This window comes from Heloderma suspectum, chromosome 4 (assembly GCF_057233095.1).
Source record: "Heloderma suspectum isolate Gila_16-S chromosome 4, 16-S_ref, whole genome shotgun sequence".
Taxonomy (NCBI): Eukaryota; Metazoa; Chordata; class Lepidosauria; order Squamata; family Helodermatidae; genus Heloderma; species Heloderma suspectum.
This window is the reverse complement of record NC_139461.1, coordinates 96,767,522-96,794,740: the sequence shown is the minus strand read 5'-3', so window position 1 is coordinate 96,794,740 and position 27,219 is coordinate 96,767,522. Positions and strand designations below refer to the sequence as shown.

Here is a 27,219-nt window from a genome sequence, read left to right as displayed (position 1 = left end):
GGAGGAAAAGGCTGTCAATTGCTACTAGTCTTGATGTCTATGCACTTTCTCCAGTACCAGAGGCAGCAAGCCTATGTACACCAGCTTCTGGGGAACATGGGTGGGAGGGTGCTGTTACACTCATGCCCTACTTGCAGGTTCCCAGTTGACAGCTGATTGGCCACCGTGCAAACAGAATGCTGGACTAGATGGACCCTTGGTCTGATCCAGCATGGCTCTTATGTTCTTATTGTGTCACACTGGGCAATCCTAATGTGTAAGCAGAAGTGTACATGGAATTGGGCAAGGGAGCTTAACCTGCTTTACTCTGGTGAAACTCTACTATTTAATGTACCTTTAGGAAATGCTAAACATACTTTTTTCAAATGGGCTGTATGAAGAAGCCCTGAAGCAGGCCAGCTGACTAGGCTGCATTAAACAATCACTAAAAGACTTACTCTTAAGGACTGCTTCTCATATTGCAGTTTTTTTTAAATGGAAAGGTTCCTATAGATCAGTCCCAGGTTTAAATACGCCAATTCTGAGAAAATACCTGCTTATCTGTGGACCTGTTTCTATGTATTCACAGTTCATAGTTTTCAGAGCCTATAATATTTATGGTCATTCACACCATCATAGGAGAAGCAATGGTAATGCAAAAAGTATCCGGAATAAATGACTATACATATGTCTCTAAATCAGTAGTTAGCAACTAGAGTTGCAGCAGGCCAGTCTAGGACATAGCACAGGGCTAAGGGGCCAAGTCTCTTGCTGCCACTTTGTATACTCAATAGTGGACAAAGGCTAAATATCCAAACCAGCACATTACGTTTCCTAATAGAGGGTGGGAAATTGTAAGAAATGTGGCCCACATCTTTCCTCTTCCATCTGAAGAGAGCTATGACAAGACTGGAAATTCTTTTAGCTACTAGAAGAACAGAGGTACATGATGAGGCAACTGGCAATCTTTCTAAATTGGGACCCAGAAAACAGACTGCTGGCTACTTATTACTAGTTTATGTACAGCTGTGGCAGGGCAAAATTAAAAACAAAACAAAAAATCAGAGATAAACAGTCTTAATCTTTGTAAACCGCCCAGAGAGCCTTGGCTATTGGGCAGTATAGAAATGTAATAATAGTAGTAGTAGTAGTAGTAGTAGTAATAATAACAACAATGAATGTTCATTCCTAACTGGCATAGTCACATATTTTGTATCCATCAGCATCTGTAAACCATTGCAATAACCTTCTGAGATATCACTGATACATAGACAACAGAATGGAGCATATTAAAATACACAAATGACTCCGAATATACCAAGCTGAAACTGCTGAAATGAAGTCCTCAAAGGCAGAGTAATGATGACATCACAATATACATAAATCAAGAACTGCATGTGGGTTTATTTTACACTTGAGAAAACAGTGGATTTAATTGTGTGAACCAAAAAATGTACTGTACAATATTAATGATAGAACATCAAAATGTATAATTCATAGTGCATTGCTTGCTTTATTTTTATTTATTTATTTTGTCAGATAGTTCCTTTGAGTACATGCATCTGGGAAGATGCAGGTGCCAGTAAAATTTCTCTATTTAACTCAAGCTGCAGGAACTAAATTTTATTCAAAAAAGTGTGGTTTTACATTATATACACAGAAATTTAATATAAAATGACAATATAAAAAGTCAAAAGAGAAAGCATACAGCCAGAAGGTACAAAGGAAGTTGAACAGTTTAAAATGGTACGATATGTAACATGTACTTTTTTTTCTTAAGCTGATGCTGGCAATTTACAAGGAACTGAATCCAACACTTGCCCCACTTTTGTGTTTGTTTTGTTTTCATGTACCAATGCAGCACACTATAGAAAGGTCAGCTTGTACCAAAGCTTACATTTGTAAATAACTATAAACTGCAGTATTTTACAGGAAAAAGAAATAGCATTTTTACATTTAACAACTTGCATACTTTATTTTGCCAGCCAAGCGGCAATTTTCAGCATCCAGAGGGTTTGGGCATAGTGGCAACTTGGTTTGTTATTTTTATTTTCTTAAAGATGGTTGTGGTTTCTAACCCTTGAGCACTTGATAGCTTTTCATCATTAAGAACGGCATGCATCTTTTCTTTACAAATCAGACCGCAATTTTTTAAAAAGGCTTTTTGACATTTTAAAAATTACTAAATGTAAGTTTTGTTTTTGACCCAGTTTTAATAGGATGAAATGCCTTTAAAAAAAAGTCTTTTGGGAAAGGCACAGAAATGCTATTACAGTCCTCAGAGGGTTAAAAACTGACACTACAGGGTTCTGTGACCTTTAATGTCATGGCAACTTTGTAATTTTAGGATGTCTTTCTGTTATTGTTCTTTGTGTCTTTCTTTACGGCTAAATTAACGTCTCTCAATAGTGTCTCCCACTATATTCTACAAAAGATAGCTTAACATCAAGGACAGATGTTGAAAATAAAGGTCAGACTTTGACTCACAGAAAAAGAAAGAAAAGAAAAAGATTTTAAAAAAACATGCACAGATCAGACAAAGAGCATATAAATATAACTACAAAATGTATGTAAGAAAAACCAAGGTCCAGATAGGCAGTTCAGCAACAAAAGTAAGACTGATTTCAGAGGCTCAGGTCAGGCCTAGTGCAGTACTATGAAGAAGTTTAGTGCAATGTTCCTGTGGTCACTTGCATACCTGGCTGCTTACCTGGACACTAATGTTTTTCTAACTCAGTTACATAGATCAGATGGTCCTCAGGGGACTTGCCATGTGTTTTACTAAGGTGCAGTTTTACTGCATGCTTGCTTGCAAAAGTTCGGTTACAGAGCTTACACTGGAATGTGGAGCCCAAGTCCTCCTCAGCAATTCCAAGTGAACCTAAAGTCTTGTTTGAGAGGACTTTTGAAACATTCTGCTGTTCTTGTATCTGATTTAGTGGCAATTTGGACAGGTCCTTCAAACTGAACCCTAAATGTGTCTCCAAGTGACTTATGTAAGTAGAAGCAGTCCTGAATTGAGAGGCACAATCATTGCAAAAGAAAACAGGATGACCTGTATCCAAATTCTTTAAAAACTTAGTTCCACCTGTCCTCCTTAATTGATACTTCACATTGGCCAGCCAGTGGCTAATTGTGGTCATAGAAAGACCAGTAAACTTAGAGATATGTACCCGCTCCTGTGGGCCTAGGTCCGACATAATATATTTGCCTTCAGGAGTCTCCCTCAAGCTAGAAGCAAACTGGGCTTGAAGAATCAGAAGATGCTGAGGGTTCCAGTTGGACTGCCTACCTTTCCTCTTGTGTACTGGTGACAGTTCATCTAGAGCCTCCTCAAAACTACTTCCATCTGCATCGGATTTTTCCGACACAGAAGATGGAGTCGAAGACTTGGGAGTCAAGCGTCCTGTGAGGTTCTTTACCATGTCAGAAATATCCATTAGGGCACTTTCCCTTAGAGGAGATGAAACAGAATCAGTCACACTGGAAACCAGAGGCTTGTTTTTGGACTTTGTTAAATCAATAGGCTGATCACTGTTCTCGTAATAGTACCGGTCAATAGCATCAGCTTGCTTGGCTGGAGTTGTTGGGTAAATGGGTTTGTCCAACATACTGTTACTAATTTTGTACAACATGGCCAAAGGGTCCAAAGAAGGACTTGCGGGATTAGAAACTTTACCTAAATGAGTATTCATGATGGACTGTAAAGCACTCAGTGGGTTAATGAATGACGGCTCAGGTGAATGGTCTGTGATGATACCCAAGCTATTACAACCATTTGTAACTTTTGCTTTAGGTGGTTCGGTACCATTGAGTGCATGAGGATCTGCTAGATTGTCCTTTTTAACCTTCTGAACCTCTGCTTCAGGACTCTTTTTTTGCTGCTGCTGCTGCTGCTGCTTGTTGGTTTCTTCTGATTTTGGAAAGTCTTTATTCTCCTTAGCAGTGGGTGACAATGGCTTGACTGGAGAACATTTCTCTTTCTCTGCAGGCTTGTCTTCTTTTTTTATATTGATTTTGCCCGTGACCTTCTCCACTAGCTCCTCCATTGCAGAGACATTGCTTTTGTGAGGTGGGGGTGTCAGGTTGCCTGGGGAATGTATCAGTGCACTATGTTCTGAAGACAACGATTTTACACTGCTAGCATACGATGGTTGCATCTGAACACTCTGCACAGCTGGCTGCATGGGTTTAACAGTCCCTGGAAGCTGGTAAGCTGCATGAATGCTGGGATAGCCTCCCCAGGAAGGTGCTCCATTCTGAGCCTTACTTATAGCTGTCGTCACTGTATTTTCCAGGGATTTCAATATATCTATTCCACCTTTAGGACTTTCATCCAAATCCTCCTCTCTGAGGTACTGATACACAGTTGTTGGCTCAAATTTTTCTGCAGAGTCCTCATTCTCTTCTTTAATTTTTTTGTCTGTTTCAGTAACAATCACCTTTTCCTTTTCTGGGTCCTTCTTTTCTTCAGATGTTGTAGATCCAGCAGGAGAATCAGGCTGCTTTTTAACATTTGCAGCTGATAATCTTGTGTGGGTAGTGGGTGGTAAAGGTATGGACTGTATCTTTTCTTCGACCACAGGATCCAATACTAGCTGTTTTCCTTTTTTAGAAGCAGAATTAGTTACTTTCAAAAAATGTCCTGTGACCATCATGTGAGCAGTAAGTTGCTGCAAAGTGTCGTGAGAACTGCCACATTCCATGCATTTTAGTATCTGGGCTTTGCGGGCCTCAAACTGCCAAGTGTAGCTAGCACCATTTTGATAGCCATAGCGGTTGTTGGGAGTCACGTAGGGGTTGGCAGTTTTCTGATCCTTTGCTGCTTCACTAAGTGTGGTCTCTGAAGTGACTGTTGTTGGCTCAGGTGAGCAAGGTGAAGCTAAGTCCTGAAGTGCTCGCTTTTTTGTAGAAGGCACCAGTTTGGTGATGGCTGGTACTGGTTCCTTCAGAGGCACTTTCTGGTAATGCTTTGTTTTTATCATATGGACACTCAAGTCTTGCAAAGATTCAAATGAATGGCCACAGTACATGCACTTCAGCACTTTCTGGGCATCTTCTTTGCCTTCCATTTCCATAAGTGATCGCTTTCTGGGTTTTGACCACCGCTTGGTCTTTTCAGATTCTTTATCTCGGTTGTCATCCCGGTAATGTCCAGTTTCATTCATGTGCACTGTTAGCTCCACCAATGTGTCATATGCTGCACTGCAGTCTTTGCACCGAAACTTACTGGCACCAGTAAACACAGAACCATACAGTTTATTGTTTTGCCGGTAAAGCTGCACTGTACTGAATAGACTAGGTTCTGGGAGAAGTCCATACGATGAGGTCTGCTGCAAAGTTTTGGCTAATGCCGCTTGATGCCAGTCATAACCTGAGCCACCACTGTTACTGTTACTAGTACTACTGATACTTGTAGTGGTACTAGTGTTGGTACTGGTACTGGTACTTGGGGTATTGATACTAGAGTTACTATTAGTGGTATTTTCCTTCTGGCTGTTTTCATTACTCTTTGATTTTTTTAAATCCAAAGCTAAACTGGACCAGCAAGACTCTGACAGTAAATTTGCATATACAGCTTTTATTTGTGCCAAGCTGTCCTGTGGATAGGAGGCATTGTCCGAGCACCGGTCTTCTCTCTCTTCTTTGGAGGAAGTGCTTTTGAAATGGGCCAGCTGATCGCTGTTTTCACTGAAGGGTGAACCATAACCTGCATCCTGATTTGTTGCTGTGCTGACTGGGGAGTTCTGGTAACTCTGAGCCTCTTTGATCTCTGTTTCATCATTGCACATGTACTCAGTTTCCTGGATGTCCAGAGGTAGCCCATCATCCTCCACACTGTCTTCATCAATTTCTGCTGCTTTCAGTTCTTCCTCAGGAACATAAGCTAAAAAAAAGAAAACAAAGAAAACAAATTAAAACATTACATAACGTACACGTTTTATTTCACCGCCACCACTGTTTCTACAATAGTAAAAGTGAGGCTTACACTCATGGTTCCATGTGTTTTTTTTTTAGCTCACTATGAATACATACTCTCCTGTCATTTCAAGCATCGCATTCTGGTTGCAACAAAAAATCTATCATGGCATATCAGGAGGATTAGTGTTTGAATCCTGCTGATATGAATAACCTGGTTTGAAGAATACATTCTTCAGCCACTTTTCTGGTGTAGTGCCATCGTAACTAATTTGGTAGTGTGCCTCAGAGATTCCAAATTGACTAACAATCCAATTCTGTGCATATCTGCTCAGAAATAATAGTTCTATAAGACTTAATCCCAGGTGTCTGTATAGGATTGCAGCTTAAGCTATCTAGTGAGCCCATGGTTGAGTGGGAATTTGAACCCAGGTGTCAGAGGTTCAAGTCTAACTGTCCAATGGGCCACCTTGGCAATAATGGCACAACTGAGCAACATCTTAAACATGAATTTGAAAGTCAAGTAACAATCTAGTCACTGGGCAACTATGTTTCCTTTGTTAATTACTGTAAGGCAGTAATATAAGCCACAGTACTAATTGACAGAGGAGTCTTTTTACTGCTGTTCTTGTTATTACAACATAAAATCCAAGAGGCATTAAGATTTATGCGCCTAAAAGAATACATGGTCAAATAGCATTACATATACTTCTGTTATCCATGCGATATCATTCTTATAGCAAAATTGGAGAAATGTTTAATTAAAAAATTGTGGAAACAACTGAAACATTTAATCAAAGATAAGAGTAACTGGAGACTGGCAAAACTATCAGCGTGAGATAGTTGACTAAGTCTACAGTGATACTAACAGATGGTCACAACCATGAGGATTTCCATTCCATTTTTTAAAATTAACTGCAGCTTATTGTTTCATCTGGACTTGACAAATTGTGGTTAATCTTAACTACTGTTTGCTTGAAACAAGCCAATTTCAGACCATGGGTTATGAAGTTAGCTTGTTTCAACAAACCATAGTTAAGATTAACCACAGTTTAGGGTTCACATATAACACTAAACTGCGGTTAATCAAAAATTGGAAGCAAAAGTTTCTGATCTCACAGCTGCACTGGAAGAGGGAGAAGGGGAGACTGAGTGAGCCCAAGATCACTGCGGTTCATTTCCATGGTTTATCATGACATCCAAACTGGTCCTATGAGAAATATGTTCAAGTGCCAAATAGCTTACACATATTTTCTACTTAATGGGGTTTACCTGGAAAACCCTAAGCTAGTTTTATAGCATGTCTTAGTCAGCTTAAGCTCAGCTATAAAGTAAATGAAAAGAAAAAGCAATCAGGCATACATTCTTAATATATGTACACAGCATGCATGTAGAGATTATACTTTCTGTGGGCATCTACATGCTTGGAATCATTAAAGCTGCAATTCTAGACCCACTTACAAGGAAGTGAGTCCCAGTGAACTCAAAAGCAGTTACTTCTGAGTAGATAAATATAGAATTGTACTGTAAATAGATGGAGGGTGCAATCCTATTGGGATAGGCGGCCACCTCTGAACTTGGAGGCAACTGCCTATCTAATGCAGGGCAGGAGCAGTGCAGAGGGGATCTTCCCCTCCATGTTTCAGCCACCCTGCATTCACGGCTAGACAGCCGATTTCTAGCCACAGGAAGTTGGAGAGGAGGGACGGAAGCCGGATGATGCATAGGAAGCGTCGGAAAGGCACTTCCGCCCGCCCCGCCCCTGGGAATGCCCTGTTTTCGCTACTCTGTGCTTTTCTTACAAGCTCAGAGCACGGGGGAGGGGGTGGATGTCAGTTCTCAGGGAACTGACCTCAGAGCATGGGCTCTGAGGTTGGTTCCCAGGAACCACCCTATCCTATGGCTGATAAGCCACTGACTAGCGGCCATAGGATTGCACCCTTATTCTATTTAGTCAACTCCTTGGTAAACTATATCAAACTTATTTGGTTAGTGCCCCACAAATAATATGCCAGGTAATTTCAGCTGCTGGAGCAACCTCACTAGTGGCTATGTATTGTGGAAAACAAAACAAACTGGGCTAAACATTGAAAGGACTTTGCTGTTGGCTTACTATAGTAACTTAATTAGAATAATTTCATAGCTCTTGACTTTAAATAGCATGAATCATTTTTAAATGTTAAGTAAGATGTATTTAAATTATAAAGAAATGGTGAGGCCCAATGTGACAGATTGAGGTTGGTCTACATGCAGGGGTGGGAAACTTCTGACAATCCAGATGTTTTGGCCTACAATTCCCATCACCCCTGACCATTGGCAATGCTGGCTAGGGCTGATGGAAGTTGCTGGCCAAAACAGCTGAAGAGCCATAGGTTGCCCACTCCAGGTCTACAGCATTGTCCTTCGTACTAAACTGTGATGTAAATATCACGTAACAATTCTAGCAAGAGCAGTTCACAGCTAAAAATAGAAAAACAGAGATAATTATTTAAAGTGACAAGCACAAAACATGCAACAGCCTATCCAGCTTGATTATTGGCTTAAAGTAAACATCAGACTTTGCTATTGTGATGCCACCTGCTGAAATGATATAATCTCACCAAATTACGTGTTTATTGGAATAGAACTATTTCTTAACTAACGAATGTGATATTCATGAGCAGATGACCACTATATCAAAATACATTTATTCTAAGGGCCCAACTCACAGAAATGGTTCCCATGCACCTAAGTGATAATGTAGATTTTTGTACTATAGTAGAAATCATTTTTCCATACCATCAGCTCAGTTTTCTAAAATCTGTACTTTGCTAGAAAAATCACCTCAACCATGCTAGTTTGTGAGTCTGTGTTAAGGCAAGGAGCTTGAGAATGTGGAAAATATTTCAGTTGCATTCACAATTCACCAAACATGGAAAAATATTTCAAAGGGATATTTGCTTGCACACAGAATATATTTCCATACTGGACGTGTTGTACATGCAGTGTCTGTGATCCAACCAAGCACATGAAGAGCAGTTAAGTCTGCACATTTACAGACCTTTCAACATTTACAAAGGACAGGGGAGTGTAACGGACTCCATCAAGTCTCTTGCTTCCCTTCCCAACAGCTAAGCAGCAGAATTCTAGTGTTTTGTGTGCTACAGGATGAGAAATGGGAACCATCCAGCCAAGAAAACATACTGGAAGCCTTCTTCAATGCACACATTGCTTCTAGCTAAATCCAGATGACTAGTAGCAATGTAAATTCTCATTAAGAAAAATATTGGAAGAAAGCTATAATACTTTGCAGTAGCTGAATATGTAAAAAACCCTTACTTTTATAATTCTGTAATTTTTGAAAGAAAATGCTTATTGCTTACTTTCTAGATGTCTTACTTTAAAAGACAGCATTTATGGTGCAACCCTATATATGTCTACTCAGAAGAAAGCCCTATTTGAGTGCAACTGCTGTAATGCTATATATGCTTATCTGGGAATAAGTCCCACTGAGCTCAGTAGGGCTTGCTTCCAAGTAGACCGGTATAGGAATATAAGGACATTAATATTATTCAACGCAAAACCAAAGGTTCAACAAAGTTACACAATACACAACATGAATAGCTTGATATGGGGGGATGGAAATATCTTTGTTTCACGTTATTTAAAGAAATATATTTTTCATAGGAAATCTTTTAAAAATATATTTATTCTTAGAAACATATGCTAAGATGAAAGATATTCCCTTCTGTCCCGAAAATCCTCTGGAAAAGACCCTGATGCTGGGAAAGACTGAAGGCAAAAGGAGAAGGTGACGGCAGAGGATGAGATGGCTAGATAGCATCACTGATGCAATGAATATGAACTTGAGCACGCTTCGGGAGAGAGCGCAGGACAGGAAGGCCTGGCGTGCTATGGTCCATGGGGTCATGAAGAGTCGGACATGACTGAACAACAACAACAACAACATTTCTAAAATCAGCACACCAAAAATAGGAGGCCCTCTTATCCCCTTTCATTTACCACCGTAATACAGTATTTTTCCCCTCTCCCTTTCCTACTAAGATCACTTGGACCTTCTTTTTCTGAATCTCATTTTATTTTACCAAAAGGGACAATGTTAAAAGAATGTGATTTCCAGAAAACTGCAGTTAATAATGGGAAAGTTGTTTGACAAAAATAATATTGAATGATATCAGGGCTGAGGAGACAGTGATTCAGGAAAAGAAACAAAAAGAAATAAAAAGAAACAAACGTCTATTTTGCAGGAAAGCTGAAGAAAAAGCCAGGCATTATTATCTTCCCAAGTGGGACAAGTAGATAGATTGATACTACCATTTTTTAATATACTGTTAATTATATAAATATCTTCACAAAAATCTATGTAAAAATTCTTTCAGTTGTATGAAATGAACTATTACAGTATTCCGTATTTCAGCTAAAAATGGTTATGTGAATGAAGCTTTATCCTGCCATTTTCCCCATTGTATATTAACCCTTTCTGCAGGTTTTTTTTTGGGGGGGGGGTGTACTGTGAAGACTACCATGGCATTATGTGTAGGGCAGAGCAAGAGGACTCCACCACACTTGTGAAATCCTCTTGTAAGCCTGACCCCCAAATTGGGAACTCAAAAGACGAAATGTAAGCATCCAATAGAGACCACTGCTCACTTCTAAAAATCCCATTGTACCAACAGATACTGCTTTAACACTGAGGTCAGACCCAGCTGCCAATGCTTGAGAAAAGAGTCATAAGGCATCCTTATGACCTGTACTCTACTATGTTAAGTCACACATACTTTCTGGCATAAAGATTTTCTTCTGTGATTCATACAACACAACGGAGCCACAAATTAAGAAAATCTACATTAGAAGTCTAATGTTCGCCCAAAAATACAAGTCTTGAGGTTGAAACTCTGCTGTTTACTCAGTTTGGTTTGTAGTGCCCCTATAAGGGAGAGAACATAAATTTTATTCAGGTGACTTGACTTGTCATATAAAGGCGTATTACTAACCGCTGCTTATGTCAGGCAATAATTATTTTTATATTGTCTGTTATTATTGGACAAAATTAGTTTGCATCAATGCACACGATATAAGAGCATACTGGAGTGAGTGCAATACAAAGCAATTTAGAAAACTTTCTGCCTTGATTGTCCATGTTTTAAAAACATTTGTTATGGCAACTCAATGTATTTATTTATGCAGTTATGCTATACTATACAAATGCACAGACATAATGCACATACAGAAATGTACATTCACTAATATTTAGTTTATCATGGTTTAAATTACAAAATTGTCTTAAAAACAATTTCACCAAAATACTTTATTATTGACTATATAATACTTGGAATTCAGAATGTAATAATGTTTACAGTAAGAATGTTAACACAAATAATATACAGGATTTCACAAGGTCAATTTATTTTTTAAGCCTAGAAAGTTACTGGAAGAGAAGGAGAAAGATGCTTTTTAAAGCTATTTATTCAAATTAAAGCTTTCAAATTTTGTCCTGCAATTTGTTTGCAGTCAGATGCTACAATATCCTACATCAAATAAAAGGAAGGTTTGTATTTAATTGTTACTGTACAAAACTGCCAGGGAGGTCAACTAATTATTTAATACTGTGATGAAACATTTCTCGCTGATTTTTTTTCTCTTCAGCTCGTACTGTGTAGATCTTTTTAAAAGTGTGATGCAGGGTTACATGTGTGGCCTGTAATCACAGAGAAATATTTAGACCATGCACTATATTCTGACTTCAAGGTGCCTAAAAATATACCAACAACAACCTTACAGTGTATAATACAACCAAGCCCCTCTGTATTTTTCTCTGTCTCTCTCTATAATTTCACAGGAGGGAAATCCTACAAATTACAGATATAGGAAGAAAAGAACTGGGGACAGAGGGTATCTGTTTTTCTTTTTCTATTATTACATCTTGTTAAAAAAATCTGCGCCCGTATGATATGCCTTCTGGATGCCAATATCTCCCCAAAGATGTGCTGTCATCTTTGAAAAGCATTAAAATTTGTGCATTCTAATGTAAGTCGACATGAGGTGCTATATATTGTATGCGTTAGTGGTATAGCACATTGTGTTTGCTTCACTGAGAAGGTGTACATTGTAAATAACTCAGACCACTGTCTGAAAAGCCAAAAGCAAACTGGTGTGTGTGTGAAAACTAAAAGTCTGTGATAATATATATTACTGAACTAACATTGTTTCTTAGTCACCCTTTTATTTTAAAAACTGACATTTTCTGCATAAATTCATTCCATTTAGCTATACAAAACATGTTATTTCTCCACATTATTAGTTTAAGAGTTACAAAAAATGGCCACTATAGCGGCCACAGCCACTGAAACTGTTGGGCCAATTGTGACTGAATTCAATAGGATATAGAGGATTCCACCCTATTTTAATTGCTGCTAAGTATAATTAGATTACATGATACATCAATGGTGCCAAATAATTAGTTGTTGAGGACAAGGGTTGAAGCTTAATTTCAATATTGTAACTAAGCATATGCTTAAGTATGCTTTTGTTACATAGTCATTGCAATCCTGGTGAGAGTTTGTTACATAGTTATTTCAACCCTTGCTAACTGGGGCTAGGAAGAAACACCCTAAGACTGTAGGGCCATTTACATGCAGCTCAATAGCACATGAGTAATTTTAAACATAAAGAACGGAGGAAGATTTAATTCTGGTTGGCAAAATGTAAAAGTGTAAACACAGGCAGAACATTGTATGTAAAAAGCACCTCATATACTTTAGAATCCACCCCAGTCTTAGACCCATTATGCAGAAGACGTTCCCAGTAGACTGTGTCCGTGTTTAGGATATATGGAAGTTAAATTGGCTTCAATGCTTTGCTGAAGCAGGACGGTAAATAGAGCCACAACATAACACACTTTTTGTGAACATTTATCACCGTACAACATGCATAATTGCTCCCTTTCTGCCTCAGGTAGAATCCAGAAGAATCTCCAATATTATCAACCAGTAATGAGAGGATTCAGGATGAAAAGTACTTTCAGTCTATGAAAAAATTATTTCGCTTGCATGAAAACTCTAACGTTATAAGTGGCTCTTCTTTTATTCTAAACGCAAGTCAAGCAATTTAAGAACATATTTAAATGGGAGTACATAATATGTATATATATTATGTATATATTAAGCCCATTTACACAAAATCTAAATTCCAAAGCTCTGTGAAATACAAGTCCTTGCATTTTAGCCAATTTAACCACATTGACCTCAAGGTTAATAAACTGGCTTAAAACCAAGTATTTCAGCTTCAAATACTTCATGGTTGTGGATTTAACTCATATTGTGGACTGATGATTTTTGTAGATTCAGGATGGACTTAAATATATCCTTCAAGGAATTTTTGTAATAATTTCAAGTTAGAAATACTCACAAACAAAAAGGGGAATCAAACGGTGTAAAGTAAATAAGCTAGTTAATTTTTTCTGTATTAGATACCCAAATGTTGCCACTGGATCATACTAGGGATTACAAGAAACCTGGCTGGTGGATGTGTGCGCACACATGCATGTATCAGGCAGAATCCAACGCTGCCCACACACAAGCAGGACCCAGAGTTAGTGCAACGGGAAACTAGTGAACCCTGAAGCAACCTGAAATAAGCAGAAATACTCATTCCAGAAAGAAGAGACACTCCACTGACTTGTCCCTTTACAGAAACTAGCATTTCCACTCATTTTAGGAGTTACTTCAAAAAGCGCTAGTTTCCTGTTGCTCTAGCAGTGGGTCCCCCTGGCACAACAGAAACAGCAGGAACACAGTGGCAGTACTGGATATTACCCATTATATAGATTATATATTTTATTTCTGGGCATTTATATCTCACTTTTCCATCCAAAGACAATCGGAGTGACCAGAATAATCATAATTTATCTTTCTCTAGGTTGGATCTAGACTTAGTTACACTTAGAGTAGACCCACTGAAATCGATCAGACATATAATGGCTTGATACAATTATGTTCGTCTACCAGCGGAATGGAAACTGCTAGCAGAGGGATTTCCCCTACCCCTTGCAGACCCCCCCAAAAAAATCTGCTCTGGAGAGTTGGGGGACCCTCCAGAGCAGATTTGGGAGAGCTGCAGAAGGAAGAGAGGGCATGGAAGTCTGCTCACATGACTTTGGAATTAAACCATGATATATAATTTATTTCTGGGCATTTACACCGTGCTTTTCTATCCAAAGATAATTGGTGATCAGAAGAGAATAAGGAGCTATGCTTAACAGTATGAATTTATTTCAGTGGGTCTAATCTAAGTATGACTGAGTCTGGATCCAACCCAGTATGTGTGTGTGTGCACGCGCGTGCGTGTGTATCACAGAGACGTATAAAATCACTGTAGAACAGAAGGCGACCATAGTAAGTGAAATGGAGTACAATATAGTAGACAACCAACGTACTTCAGAGTAAGAAAAGCAGACAAAATACAAGTGCTATTTCTATTACAATGCAAAAACTCAAGGGTCTGCAAGAACATCAACAATTATTCTGCTTACTGGGCTAAATGGGAACCCTTAAATCAACATAATGCTTGAAAGCTTCTCATCTCTTCCCATTCTGTCCACACTCACCCTATCAGTCCTTTAGAGTTATTAGGCAATGCTTTTAAATGGAGAGGCAAGCAGCTTGCACACTTATGTATTTTCATAGAGATTCTAATGGAAGAAATGTGCTGGCTCGTCCACTATGAGATAAACCACACACCTGAAACATGTCTGGATCACCAAAGAGAGATGCAGATGAATCGCTCCATCCGCCACCCTACTCCGTCAAGAATATTTCATTAAAATGTTCATTTTCATCCCTGCTGGCAACATTAGAATGGAAGTATTTAACCTGTTTCCATTATTTATACAAATTACCATTATAGGGTAGGACAGATGTTAGAATCATGCCACACAATCGACTGCCATAGATTCTTTATATGAGAATAAGAAGAGGGAAAGCTGTTAGAGCATGTTATCCAGCATCAATAATGTTCTCTCTGCTACCTGATTCATTAACTTCCACCATCAACATTTCACTTTCTTTCTGTGTTCCGTCTCATCTCAAGCTTATTTCATTTGGAAGCAAATAGTCTTTTCCCAGGAATATTTTTTTTTAATCAGGTGCTTTAAGAGGCTGAAGGAAAGAAAAGAAGGGGTAAAGGGAGAAAGAAAATCCAACATCTTATCAAAAATGTTATTTCTTTACCAGGGATGATGAAAGTCAGTTAAGATGCTGGTACTCAAAGACATCTGAAGTGAACTGTCACTTCAGATAGAAGATGGCACAACTCACCTAGACAGGTGACACTTTGGTGGAGCAAAGGGTTACTGCGCATTATTGAGAGCACCAGAGATCAGGTTGACAAAGACCTGAGGCCCAGAATGCCTGGGGCTACTTAAGTAGCAGAAATCAGTGGACACATGGATTTCAGCCTCCATTTGCATTACAGCTTCTACTTGCATCATCTCCATTTAAAAAGGGATCTCAAGTAGCAGGGCTGGAAAATACCTCTGCCTAAGACCTTAGAGAGCCATTACTAGTCAGCATAGACATCACTAGGCTAATGATTTGACTCAATATTAGGCAGCTTCATCTGCTCAACTACTGTAGTGATTTCAAGGTTATAGGCAGGCACAGTGGTAACAAGAGGAAGTTAAAAATCTCCAGCTTGCTATTTTCAAACAAGCTTTCTGCTTATTCTGAAAAAGCAAAGCTAAGGTGCAGTCTGGATCTTTAAAAATAATTGAAAAATATACATAGTAGTCTTCCTTCTCACTGAACTCAATAGCAAAACACCCATTGATTTTGAAAAGGGTGCTAGATTACAGACATCTAATGTTCCTGTGCCAATTACCTCCTTCTTTCCCTGCTCCACCTGTTTCAGGTTGGATTTTGCTATGCTGGATGTAATGATGCCATTCAAAGATAGCACCACTGCAGAAGGTTCTGAAGTTACCAGCTCTTTTTATGTATATGCATTTCTAAAGTTACATTTTATTTGGGCATCTCTGACAGTCTGATAATTGGCTCCGCTCCTAATATTTATTTTGTTCAGCTTTTATCATAGAACACTGATGCATATGCACAATGGTTCAAAAGGCAACAAAACTAACAGAAACAATTGGATCTCCTATACACTGAGACCCCAGAAAGGAGAGAGGCAGCATTATGGAAATGTAAAAAAGATTTGCTTCAGAACAATATTGTTCAGGGGACATGGGAAGCTAGAGAAACTGCAGAGAAAAGCATTCTGTCTTTTTACATAACTGTTTAACAAATCCTCCAGAAAAAATGACTATTTAGCATGCTGCACAGCTAAAACATTAACTACATCTTTTAAAGAATGCTAGTATTAAGGGGCAGCCACTTAAAAAAAATTTAAGCCAAGTATGTAGAACAGTATTCTCAATATATCAAGATCTGTTAAATGCCAAACATATATTTTTAAAAGAATGCAAAAACTCTATTAACCAATTACTTTTTGACTTTGATCCCCTCTCCAATTCCCAGCATGAATGTTTGATAGGAATATTGGCACATGCAGTTTGAACACTGTGCTCACTTTGGCAAACTCCCACTGACTAAAAGGAATCACACTCTGCTGAGAACTGAGTGAAAACAGAATAAGGATTTTGAGATTTGGCCAATTCTGAGTATTTGTCCCTGAGGAAAACCATACCGATATCTCCACTGTAACTGTAGACACAGTAACTCGCTGCTTTAATTTCCTGTTTTAAAAGCTAGCAAAGGATAAGGAAAAAGATACAGATGCCCTTTGGGTAATGCAATCTTACATGTAGCTACATCCCCACCCCTGTAAGAGTTCACAATTGTAGTGGGTATGTGGTAAGTACAATAATAAAAAGGAGGAAAGGAGATGAAAGAGGAGAGAGGCAGATTCAAAAGAAAAAAAATAAAAGAAAGATGAAACCTTGCTTTAGAAGAGCCATCTTTGTAAAGGTCTGCTACTTGTTAAATCAGTAAGAATATCTGTCAGAGATATCCTGCTACACCATTTGGCTGATGTCAAACCTAAACAAACCAGATCAGAAAACCAGCAAGTGGCAGAACATAAATGAAACGGGAGAAGACCAGTCTAACTGTAACTCGCATGGTTTGCTTGCTGATTTTGGGGGGAGGGGGAAGGAGGGAAATAGTGGCAATCACGGCAGTCATTTGCAGTACTAATGTCCAATTCAGCCTCCTTTCATTCTCCTGATTTAGGTGGTCAGAGTAGTTTCGTAGCCGACACAGGGAAGCTGTGCTGTTTAGCAGGCTGTTTAATGGGAAACTGGCAGTCTTATTTCTTTTCTAGATTTGGTTTGTCACTAGGTCTCCATTACATGCCACTCAGCTTTGATATCTTTGGACAGGACTGATCAAAAGATGTCATTTGACCTACACAGCATGGCAGAAACTTGGAGAAGTCTCATAAAGCGACACTCTGGCTGTAAATAAAATGACATTATTATTTCCTCTCTCCTATCATGTAGAAAAGCCAATTATGGTAATGCACTGCATGTCAATGAAAATACAGCAATCTTTTTGGAGCAGCTACTGCAGGCGTCCGTGTTGCAACTCTCCTTCCTGTAAAAATTTGCCCATTGGAAAATAAAAAGGGAGGAGGTGAGAGATGCCTTAAAGACCGTTAATAAAATCCTAGTGGTTGTAAAAAGTGCAAGTCATCAAAACAAATGGAGGTGCAAAATGTAAACTGCTAAATTTCCAAATTATCTGGTAATTTAATCTTGAATGATTTATATTCTATCACTGGAATAGTCACAACGCGTGGAACATCCTCAGCTTTTGACAGACAAGTTAGGTGATTTATGATATTAATAAATGCTATAATGCCCACTACTTTTGTAAAAGCAGACTTTAAGAAGTGTTTTGCCTTGAAATAGATACCAAGTAATACAGAGTTTTAAGGGCAAACATTCATCTTTTGGCGCTTAACTATTTTATACTGATATACCTGGTCCAGATTATCAGAAACATGCTGCACTGATTATTTTTAACTGTGCCTTTTTCTCAGTTATTAACTATTCAAGAATACAGACAAAGGCCTCTCTTAATTCCAGTACACGTGTATGCAACAAAATAACTGCAACCAAATCAATAAAATCAGAATTTGATCCAAAATGCATTAAAATACTTTATACTAGGTATGAGATGGTGGGATAGATGGACAATTAAAAACAACTGATCCCTATCTATTTCACATTCACCTACTATGCTCTGTATAAATATTATCTTCCATAAAAATGCTTATACACTATTTATTAAATGAATATACCAAACATTTCAAGGTTCTGGACATTTTTAGCATTTTACAAAATTTTACTTTCAGGTGGAGAAACACAAGATGCTAAACCACAGTTTAACATTTTGCACAAGAACAGAAAAGAGCCTAAACAAAGCCCTGGGCTTATGCAATCCTTCTCTTATTCACCCAGGAGAAAGAATAAACCAGCATTCAGTTTCAGTCTGCCTTACTCTGACCTGTCCTTATGTGCAAATCATGGTTTAAAATAAACTCTAGTCAATTGCTAAACAAGTCACCTACAAACTCTGGATTGTATAACTGACTTGTTCAGCAAATTAGAACTAGCAAACTAGTTCAGCAAACTTTTTAAACTATGATTCCTGGTTTGCACATAACACAACCCAAGAACTGAGCAAAATGAAACTGAATGCTAGTTTATTCCTCCTCCTCCAAGCCACACAAGGAAAGTAGAGGGTAGAAGGGAATACTCAATCCTGGCACTTTGCCAAGGCTTTTTTGTGCTCATGCACATAGTGCAAAACTATGGCATATTATTTTGTGCAAACACAACCCATGGTATTCAACCCATGGTATTCTGATATGTATGCCGATTTCATATCCCCGCCACAATCCTCACATATTATAATAATTAATACATTGTAGTTCTCATATGTCACTGTGTGTAGCATTCAATCCTCCCCCATTACTCAGCAGTCCAGATTTTACCAGTATGTATGTATGTATGTATGTATGTATTTATTTATTTCTATACCGCCCAATAGCCGAAGCTCTCTGGGTGGTTCACAAAAATTAAAACCAAAGAGCAAACGATAAAACAATATAAAATATATAAAACATCAAAACCACAGCATAACAATACAACCAGAATAAAAACTATCAGCAATGCAGGGATTTAAAATACAGATTTAAAACAGCAAGCTAAAAGTCTAGAAAGCTATAATGCTAAAATGCCTGGGAAAATAAAAAGGTCTTCACACCTTACACCGGAAAGAAAATAATGTAGGTGCTAGGTGAACCTCACTAGGGAGCTCATTCCACAGCCGGGGTGCCACAGCAGAAAAAGCCCTCCTCCTAGTAGCCACCCGCCTCACTTCCTTTGGCAGGGGCTCACAGAGAAGGGCCACTGAGGATGATCTTAAGGTCTAGGCAGGCGGCGATCCTTCAGATAACCTGGCCTCAAGCCGTTAAGGGCTTTGAATGTTAATACCAGCACTTTGAATCGGGCCTGGAAATGGACTGGCAGCCAGTGCAGCTGGAAAAGTACTGACATAATATGAGCTCGTTGGCCAGTCCCTATTAACAATCTTGCTGCCCTATTTTGGACCAGCTGAAGTTTCTGAACCGTTTTCAAAGGCAGCCTCACATATAATGCATTACAGTTATATATTACCAAATTCTTCTTCGTGAAATGTTAATTCAGCTCCAGATCCAAAATACCTTGTTATTAACAATATATGTACTTTACTACTACTACTATCAGTACTGGCTTGCATCTCACTCTTCACCTGGCTCACATAGTATTATCCCATTTTATCTTCACAAAACCCCTGTGGCTCTGACCAACACAGGTGGCTGAATCTAGCTGCCATTTAAATTTCCCAGAATGCTCCAGATGTGGTGTTGCTCCAACTCATTGTGGGAAATTAAAATGGTGGCTAGACTCAGCTGCCCAACACAGGGAGAGCCCAGAGCAGGCATCAGCAGTGGGCCCTGCTGGGACTTTAGGCCCTGGCAGCTGCCTTGGGATGCCAGGTACTGATGCCAGCCCTGCTTGAATTTCAAAGTGATTTTAGGAGCTGTTATACAAGAAACACAAGTACAACCTTGCTTGGCATGTGAAAGTACATTATTCTTTGGATCCTGGCCTACATTTTTATATATTAATCTCTAAGAGACCCACATCTGGTCCTTTACAGAGTCAGATTTCATAAAAGCCACATGCTAAGGGCTACTGCTCATAGCATATAGTTTACAAAATGGCTCACCATGTATCTTGTATTCGACTTACAAGATGTGTTGCTGATTCTTGTTCTTTAGATTTCATACTGTATTCCAGTTAGGACGAATAATATAATGAAGCTGTTCAAATTAAATAAGGAACCTTCCATAGTCAAATAGAGACTTCCATTCTCAAGTATAGGGACCAAGGAAACAGGAGTTAACAGAATGGCAAGCAGTTTAAGCAAGCAGAATTAATATGTATTTTGGAATGCTACTTATCCCAATAACATGTCCTTTGAAAATGCTTGCTTTTCTTCTTCCACTTTTATTTTTTAAAACAAAACGTTTGGAAAAGATAGAATAGGGAGTAACCAGTTTGTATAAAGCAGCTCAGCCTGCAATCATGCCTATTGGAAAAATCAGTTGTATTTCTCTATGTAGTACTAGAACACAACCACCGTTCCCACTTTAAATTCTGTGACCCCCTAGTAACAACACTGTCATCTGCGTACAGCTGGATAAGCAGGGAAACCTTTGTCATATCCACAGTAACATTACTGAACAATGAAGATAGATAAGTGGGTCTTAAATATTCCAGTCAGTCCTACATAAAAGACTAAAGCAAATACCAACATTAAAAGGCAAATTTTTAAAAAGGAAAAATAATTTTATGCCACTACTGTGAGGGAAGAGAGGTCAAGAGAACAACAATAGGGCACTTATTTTTAAATGTAAATGTTTTATTTTATCCAAGCTGCACTAAGCTTTAATAAGCATATATAGGGTTAATTGCATTCAAGATGTAAGTGATGCTGGCTGCATGAAAGCCTTCATTCATGTTTCCACATGGCTTGCATCAAAGTTAAAAGTTTCATCCTCATATGGCCCAAGTGCACACAGGTTTGCACTTGATTTGCACACCAGCAAACCTCAGCTCAAGTGGATACCGCATTGGTGTGCAAGAACTGCAAATGTGTAAGTGAAATATAAGTGAAATGGCACAACAGGAAATTGCCTGACTTGTATTTCTCAGCAGGTTGGATTCACTTCAAATCAGGATTCTTGGTTTCTTGCCTGCTAGAAACTAGTTAGCACAGCATAACTAAAAAGATAGCACCACCACACTAACTGCTGCCATGAATGGGCCACTGTTCTTACCTTGTATACATTTGGGCCCATTGATACCACTTGCATTTCATGGCCTTTTGATCCCAGTATTTAAAATTTTCTCTACACACACGTGCATGTATACACATGCACATGGCACAACACACACATCTACAAATAACATCTGCTAATTGCAGATACCTTTTCAGGCATCTGACAAAGTCATTCTAGTCCAGAAAAGCTCATGCCACAATACATCTTAGTTTTTAAGGTGCCACAAGGCTCCTTGCCGTTTTAGTTGCAACAGACTCACATATGGGATGACTGAGGATATATATGGGATGACACACAGAACCTTTTAAATATGGGCAAAATGTTTAAAGCTCCTATGCAGGTATAGTCTTTGGGCCAGGGTTGCACACAGCTGGTATCATATCTAAAGAGGGCTGAACATAATGAATGCAGAGTAACTAAGCTTAGCCAAAGCTAACTAGCTAACAAAAGCAATTTGATAACCTTAGATCAATGAAAATTTGACATTACTGTTAGAAGACTTTACATGTACATTTATTTTAAGTTAAAGATTTTCACCAGGTGTAGATGACCATACATTTATCCTACCTTCTGATAGTAATCAACAAGAAATTGAGAACATTTGGGAATTTATACTGAAATGGACAAAATAGTGGGAACCAGAATAGAAGGTATGTGTTGTTATAATTTCTTTTAACTTTTTTTCTTAAATAGCTCTAATGCCATATATGTTTGACCACAGACTTTTAGTACAACTGATGTTTAGATGTACAATATACTTACATTGCAACTGCAAACAAATTTTGCATTTGTCAGGCTGTTGGGGGAGGGAGAATCAGTCTCAGGACTGCAGCATTGGGAAACTAAGTTCAACCTTTTCCTCTTAAAGCTGATGTTTGCATCAGAAGAGCATGTCCCATTACCACCAATTGGCTCCACTGAGATGATGTTTGTTGTGACCATAGCAAGTGGCTGGGGGGGGGGGGGGCTCCCTGTTGAACCCGACAGTGCCCCACCCAGCAGCTGGTATTTTAATTTTTCGATTCATACACCTTAAGTATCTGTTTAGTGTCACATGGCATTTGATCCTAAACATACATTAGAAGACCCTAATGCATGCTTAAAGTGATGAGTTTAGAGTCATGTGTAATTTGGCACTTAGAAGAATCCTTGAATACAGTAACTAATTATGGCTAAGATCTAAAGGGCCATCCTAGCACTAGGGCTTTTCAGGCCTCTAATACCCACTGCAGCCCCATGTATCCCCCATCCTTAAATACTGCTTCTGGCAGCTTAGAGACCCTCCAGAGTACTATATGATGGAAACTGACAATCCAGTTTTGTTGTTTAAGTGCTTTTATGATCATTAATATTTTTGGGTTTTATCATGATTGTACACAGCTTTGACTGCTAGTTCAGAGAATATATTATACACAATTTAAAATAAATAATAATAAAAACCTCCATGGGAAAGAGCCTTAGGTGCATACAAGACACTCTTTGGATCCCTGCCTAAATTTAGATCAACAGCAACATATGCTGAGCAAATATACCTGTGGTCCTCACTTAGGTAAAACTAGAAATAGATATCATCAAGTGTTTGGCCTTGGAGGGTTCCACAAATACAAATTTCATTTCAAATAACAACAGTGTAGGGGAAAATCCAAACACATTTCTGACATAATAAGTGCAACTATCACTTGTTCGATCGTGTGAAAAGATTATCACAATTCATTGTGCCTTATCTGCTTCAGCAGTTATCTAACAGTTGGAATCAAGCAGGGAAGTGATAAGTCCATCATTCGTTTGCCACCACCTGAAGTGTGGACTTGTGGTATGTTGTCCTCATGCCCCAAACCTACAGGTCTTGCCTGGACAATTAGAAGACAGGATATTTGAAACATAATTGAAGCAGATACAGTTTCAACTCCTTCAGAATTTACAAGGCTTTTACATAGAACTTTGTAATTTCAGCCATACAACACAGATCCTAGTGGCAGTTAATATACTTTTGTGTCCTTCACTTTTCCTACACTTAGCCACAGTGTTGATGGATAATAATAACAACAACAATAATAATAATAAAATTTTATTTATTTATAATATTTCTGGGCTGCCTTCCAGGGTAGAAGCCCCCCCCCCCCCCATGCGCATCAAGCATTCCATCACCACCAACATCAAAGCTAAAGAGCTTCTCCATAGAAGCTTGGGTTGCAATCTGTGAATTCAGGAACATTTCTGGAGTAGCTAATTCCACAGTAATTAATTACTTCAATGACACTGTATAATAAGTAGTTTGTGGAGTTAAGTCACAGTCTATTCTGTAAGGTAAAAGTATGGTGCCCGGATGACATATTTCTGGTTGTTGTGCTATATATATTGAGAGAGAGACAGACAAACAGAGACAGAGAAACAGACTGACAGACATATATACACCCACCCACACCACAGAGACTTGGCCCCATTTGGTTTGGCCCCATTTCACACTCTTCAGCACTGACAGAAAGCACAGTAACTCACAATGATTAGTTTCACCAGCATCCAGTAGTGACTCTCCACTTGAAAAGGTAGTGAGCCTCTTTGTCCTGGTTAACTGCTAATATTAAATACTTACAATAAGAATCACATCCACGTATGATTTGAATACTTTTACTTTAAAATTATGACTTTTAAGAGTTATCATATAACAGGATCAGTCATATGAGAACCTACAGTATTGTATTTCAGTAATTCTGTTAGGTGCATACTTTGTACATAAACAATGTACAAACACAGTTGATTAACAGCACAATACTATACATGACTACTCAGAAGTAAGTCTTACTTAGTTCAAAGGGGCTTATTCTCAGGTGTACAGGATTGCAGTCTAAGAAATCTTAACTGAAAAATTACAAGAACAGCCACCCCCTCCAGACATGCACAGATTTAAAGCAGTAGGCACTATATAATTACACAACTTTCTTTGGATCTATGTTTTCCCTTTCTCCCAAAATTTTTGAGTGAATTATGGAATGCCAATTTTGACAACGCTTATGCATTCATGTTTAACAACAACAAAAATCCTGTTGCCCTGATAACCACTAACAACTTAAGGTGCAATTCTTTTTTAATTAAAAGTGTTCTCTTTAGCCATTCTTTGAAATATGACTTACTACGTCATTTAATTTTTGAAATCCCTAAGGTCACGCAACATGCTTTCTCTGTCATTTGTAAGTACATTAACTCAGTAGCCATACGACAGTGAAATTATGATAATGGGCTGCTAAAATGGGTCATGCAGACACTGCATTTCATGTTAGCTTCAAATAACAGTGAAAATATAGTCCAAATCAAGTATGACAGTACAAAAGCACATGGTTTACTTTACTCAGGTCTGTGCCAGGAACTGGAAGGCGGAGGAGGTGAATGAAGCAATGCTGGGGGGGGGGGGTAGATATTTACTATATTTCAAGCGGAACGGTTTCGTTCTCTACCAAGTATGATACGAAACCAGTAGATGCCACAGTAAAATGTTACATTTTAAATGAAATGTCACTGTATAGTTCATAACAAGACTTGTTCATCCACACAATGGAAGTGTCATTATTATATTAAACCTATTCTCCTAAAATAAACTGCACAATATATTTATTTTAAAAACCACATAGAAACTATGCACAACTATATACAAATATTAACATATAAAACAAGGAAAGGTTAAATACATTTTGCCATGGTAAATTTACATATGCTGAAATATGTTTCAACATAAAAGAACTAAGCAACTTTTAAAATAATATTACACATGCAAAAATAAAAGACACTAAAGATTTAAGTGTAACAAACAGAACAATTTATTCTTCTGTTATTTATACATACTTACACACAACTTTAATACTAAATATTGTTTCTATTACATCAGCAGAACTTGGAGGATTTCAGGAGCTCAGAAGTCCCTGAAATAAGTTGGAGGGGAGGGCATGGAGAAGAACAATTCTTATTTAACAGACCAGGATTTCAGGAGCTAAGAGTTTGATAGATGGCTTGAAGTGATGTACTTCCCCTTCTCCCTTTAAGAGCTCTTAGTTCAGAAAAGAACAGACAAGGGTCTGGGGATGAGATGCAGGAAATCTGACTAGAGATTAGAGGCAGGAGTGCGTGGTAAGGATTTATGAGTGTTGACTTCCCCAAGACCCACATATTTTTTTCTCATTGAGTCTCTCCATAATCTAAATCCTACTTCTGAACACCACAGAGATCCACACACTACACAAAAGTTATTTTGTATCACTAACCATTGTCCTATGAGAAAGCTTAATTGATAGTAGGGTATGCACATTTTCAGAAAAAACGGTGTTGACTTTAAAGGAAGTGTCAAGAACGCCATTTTCTTTTTGTGTGTGTCCTAGCCATTCTATTTCCCAAGGCTGAAGCTTCACGTAGTGGGAAACCACCTGCAAGTGTGATATCTCGAGATATCTCTATCCCCAAGGTCAGAATGGGGCTTAGTTAACTGGACAGAGTGATCTCAGCTGTGTTCCTGTGAGAACCCTCACCCCCCCCCCCCAGGCTTGGAAAAACTGTTCCAGCCAGTCTGTGATTGGCTAACAGTGATCACCTTAGAGTAGCAAGGGCTTGAGCATACAATCAGGGGGGTTGCAGCAGCCCATGATCTTTGCCTTGCCTTTGCTTTGGACTCCAAGTATTTCTGCCTGGGCTCTGTCCTGTTTGAAGATCTATGCCTAGGTACGTAGAGACAGGTTTAGGTAGCTTTATTTTTCCCCTGAAATATTGTTTCCAAACCTACTCTGGTTGTTGTGTGTCTTTTATTCCCCTTTCCCCTCTCCCAATAAACTTACTACATCTTATAGCTGGGTGTCTGTGTGCTTCATTCTAAATTGCCTCAGTACTAAATCCAGAGTCTTCCTCTTGGTTAATGCTACTGTTTTAAGGTTTCAGGCCTAAGCCTTGGAAACAGAGGATTCTAGATTACCCCCCTATATCATAAGCCTTACAGATGTTATCGTCCCCTGGCTCAGGCTGAATTGAACATAAGGGCTGGTGGCAGCCTAACTTGCTGGGTTGGTGTTCAGCCCAAGCAACCTTTTGTCCCTGCCGACAGTGCTGGGAGTTAGGGCAACTCCCCTCACGGAAAGGATTCTAAGCCCAGAAAAGCCAAGCTTCACAGTAGCCATGAGTGCTATCAAGCCTGCCCACTGTGGAGGGGTTCCATATTGGCATTATCTCTTCGAAGGAAATGGTGGCCAAAAGCAAAGGAACTCTCGCCGCATGGCAAAGTAAACTGTACAGAAGAGACAATTGTTTAGATATTACTCTGACAAGAAGTGTTGCAGTGTATTGTCACCCTAACAGAAATGCTCTTGTTTGAGGTTCCAGCCACCCAGGGGGTGTTTCCATGACAACAGAAGGAGAAGCAAATGGAGGAGTACCAGATTTTTTTTAAAAGGAATCAACTTTGCTGAGCTCTGGTCTATGAAGGGCTCCATGAGCGAGTGCTCCACACCAGTAAAAATCGCTTCTTGGCAGAACATACTTCTGGGGGGGAGGAGGTTGGAGTGAACGTCATCTGACTGACAGGGGCTGCTCAACCAATAACAGAGGCTTCCACCTCTCCCACCTTTCTCCTTTCCCCTGAAGCTCCAGATGCACCTGTATTTCAGGACCAAGCCCCACTGAGCACAATGGGAGTTACTTCCAAGTAGACATACATATGTGTCTGCTGGGAAAGACGGGGGGAGGGGAGAATACAGGGATGGGAAACCAGACCCCTTTCTAACCCGATGCTGTGCAGGATCTCTATAACGGCAGTGTGAAGTAGTTACTTCCTAAGGCAATAAACCAAACAATTGAAAATTGGAGCCTCGAGATCATGCTTTAGAGCATTTAGGGCACTGTGCCATTTCAATTGGGGGGGACCTCTGTAAATTCTGA

At 38.9% G+C, this 27,219-nt stretch overlaps 1 protein-coding gene across 2 annotated transcripts in view; it reads right to left on the bottom strand.

Annotated features, from left to right (window-relative positions):
• Nucleotides 1-1,362: 1,362 nt before the first annotated feature.
• TSHZ1 (teashirt zinc finger homeobox 1) overlaps nt 1,363-27,219 on the bottom strand; it is a 77,836-nt gene continuing 51,979 nt past the window's right edge. For both annotated transcript variants that reach the window (XM_084848112.1, XM_084848113.1), the window contains one exon: nt 1,363-5,866. In XM_084848112.1, the coding sequence (XP_084704238.1) occupies nt 2,697-5,866 (3,170 nt within the window). In that variant the 3' untranslated portion in view covers nt 1,363-2,696. The remainder of the gene's footprint in view (nt 5,867-27,219) is intronic.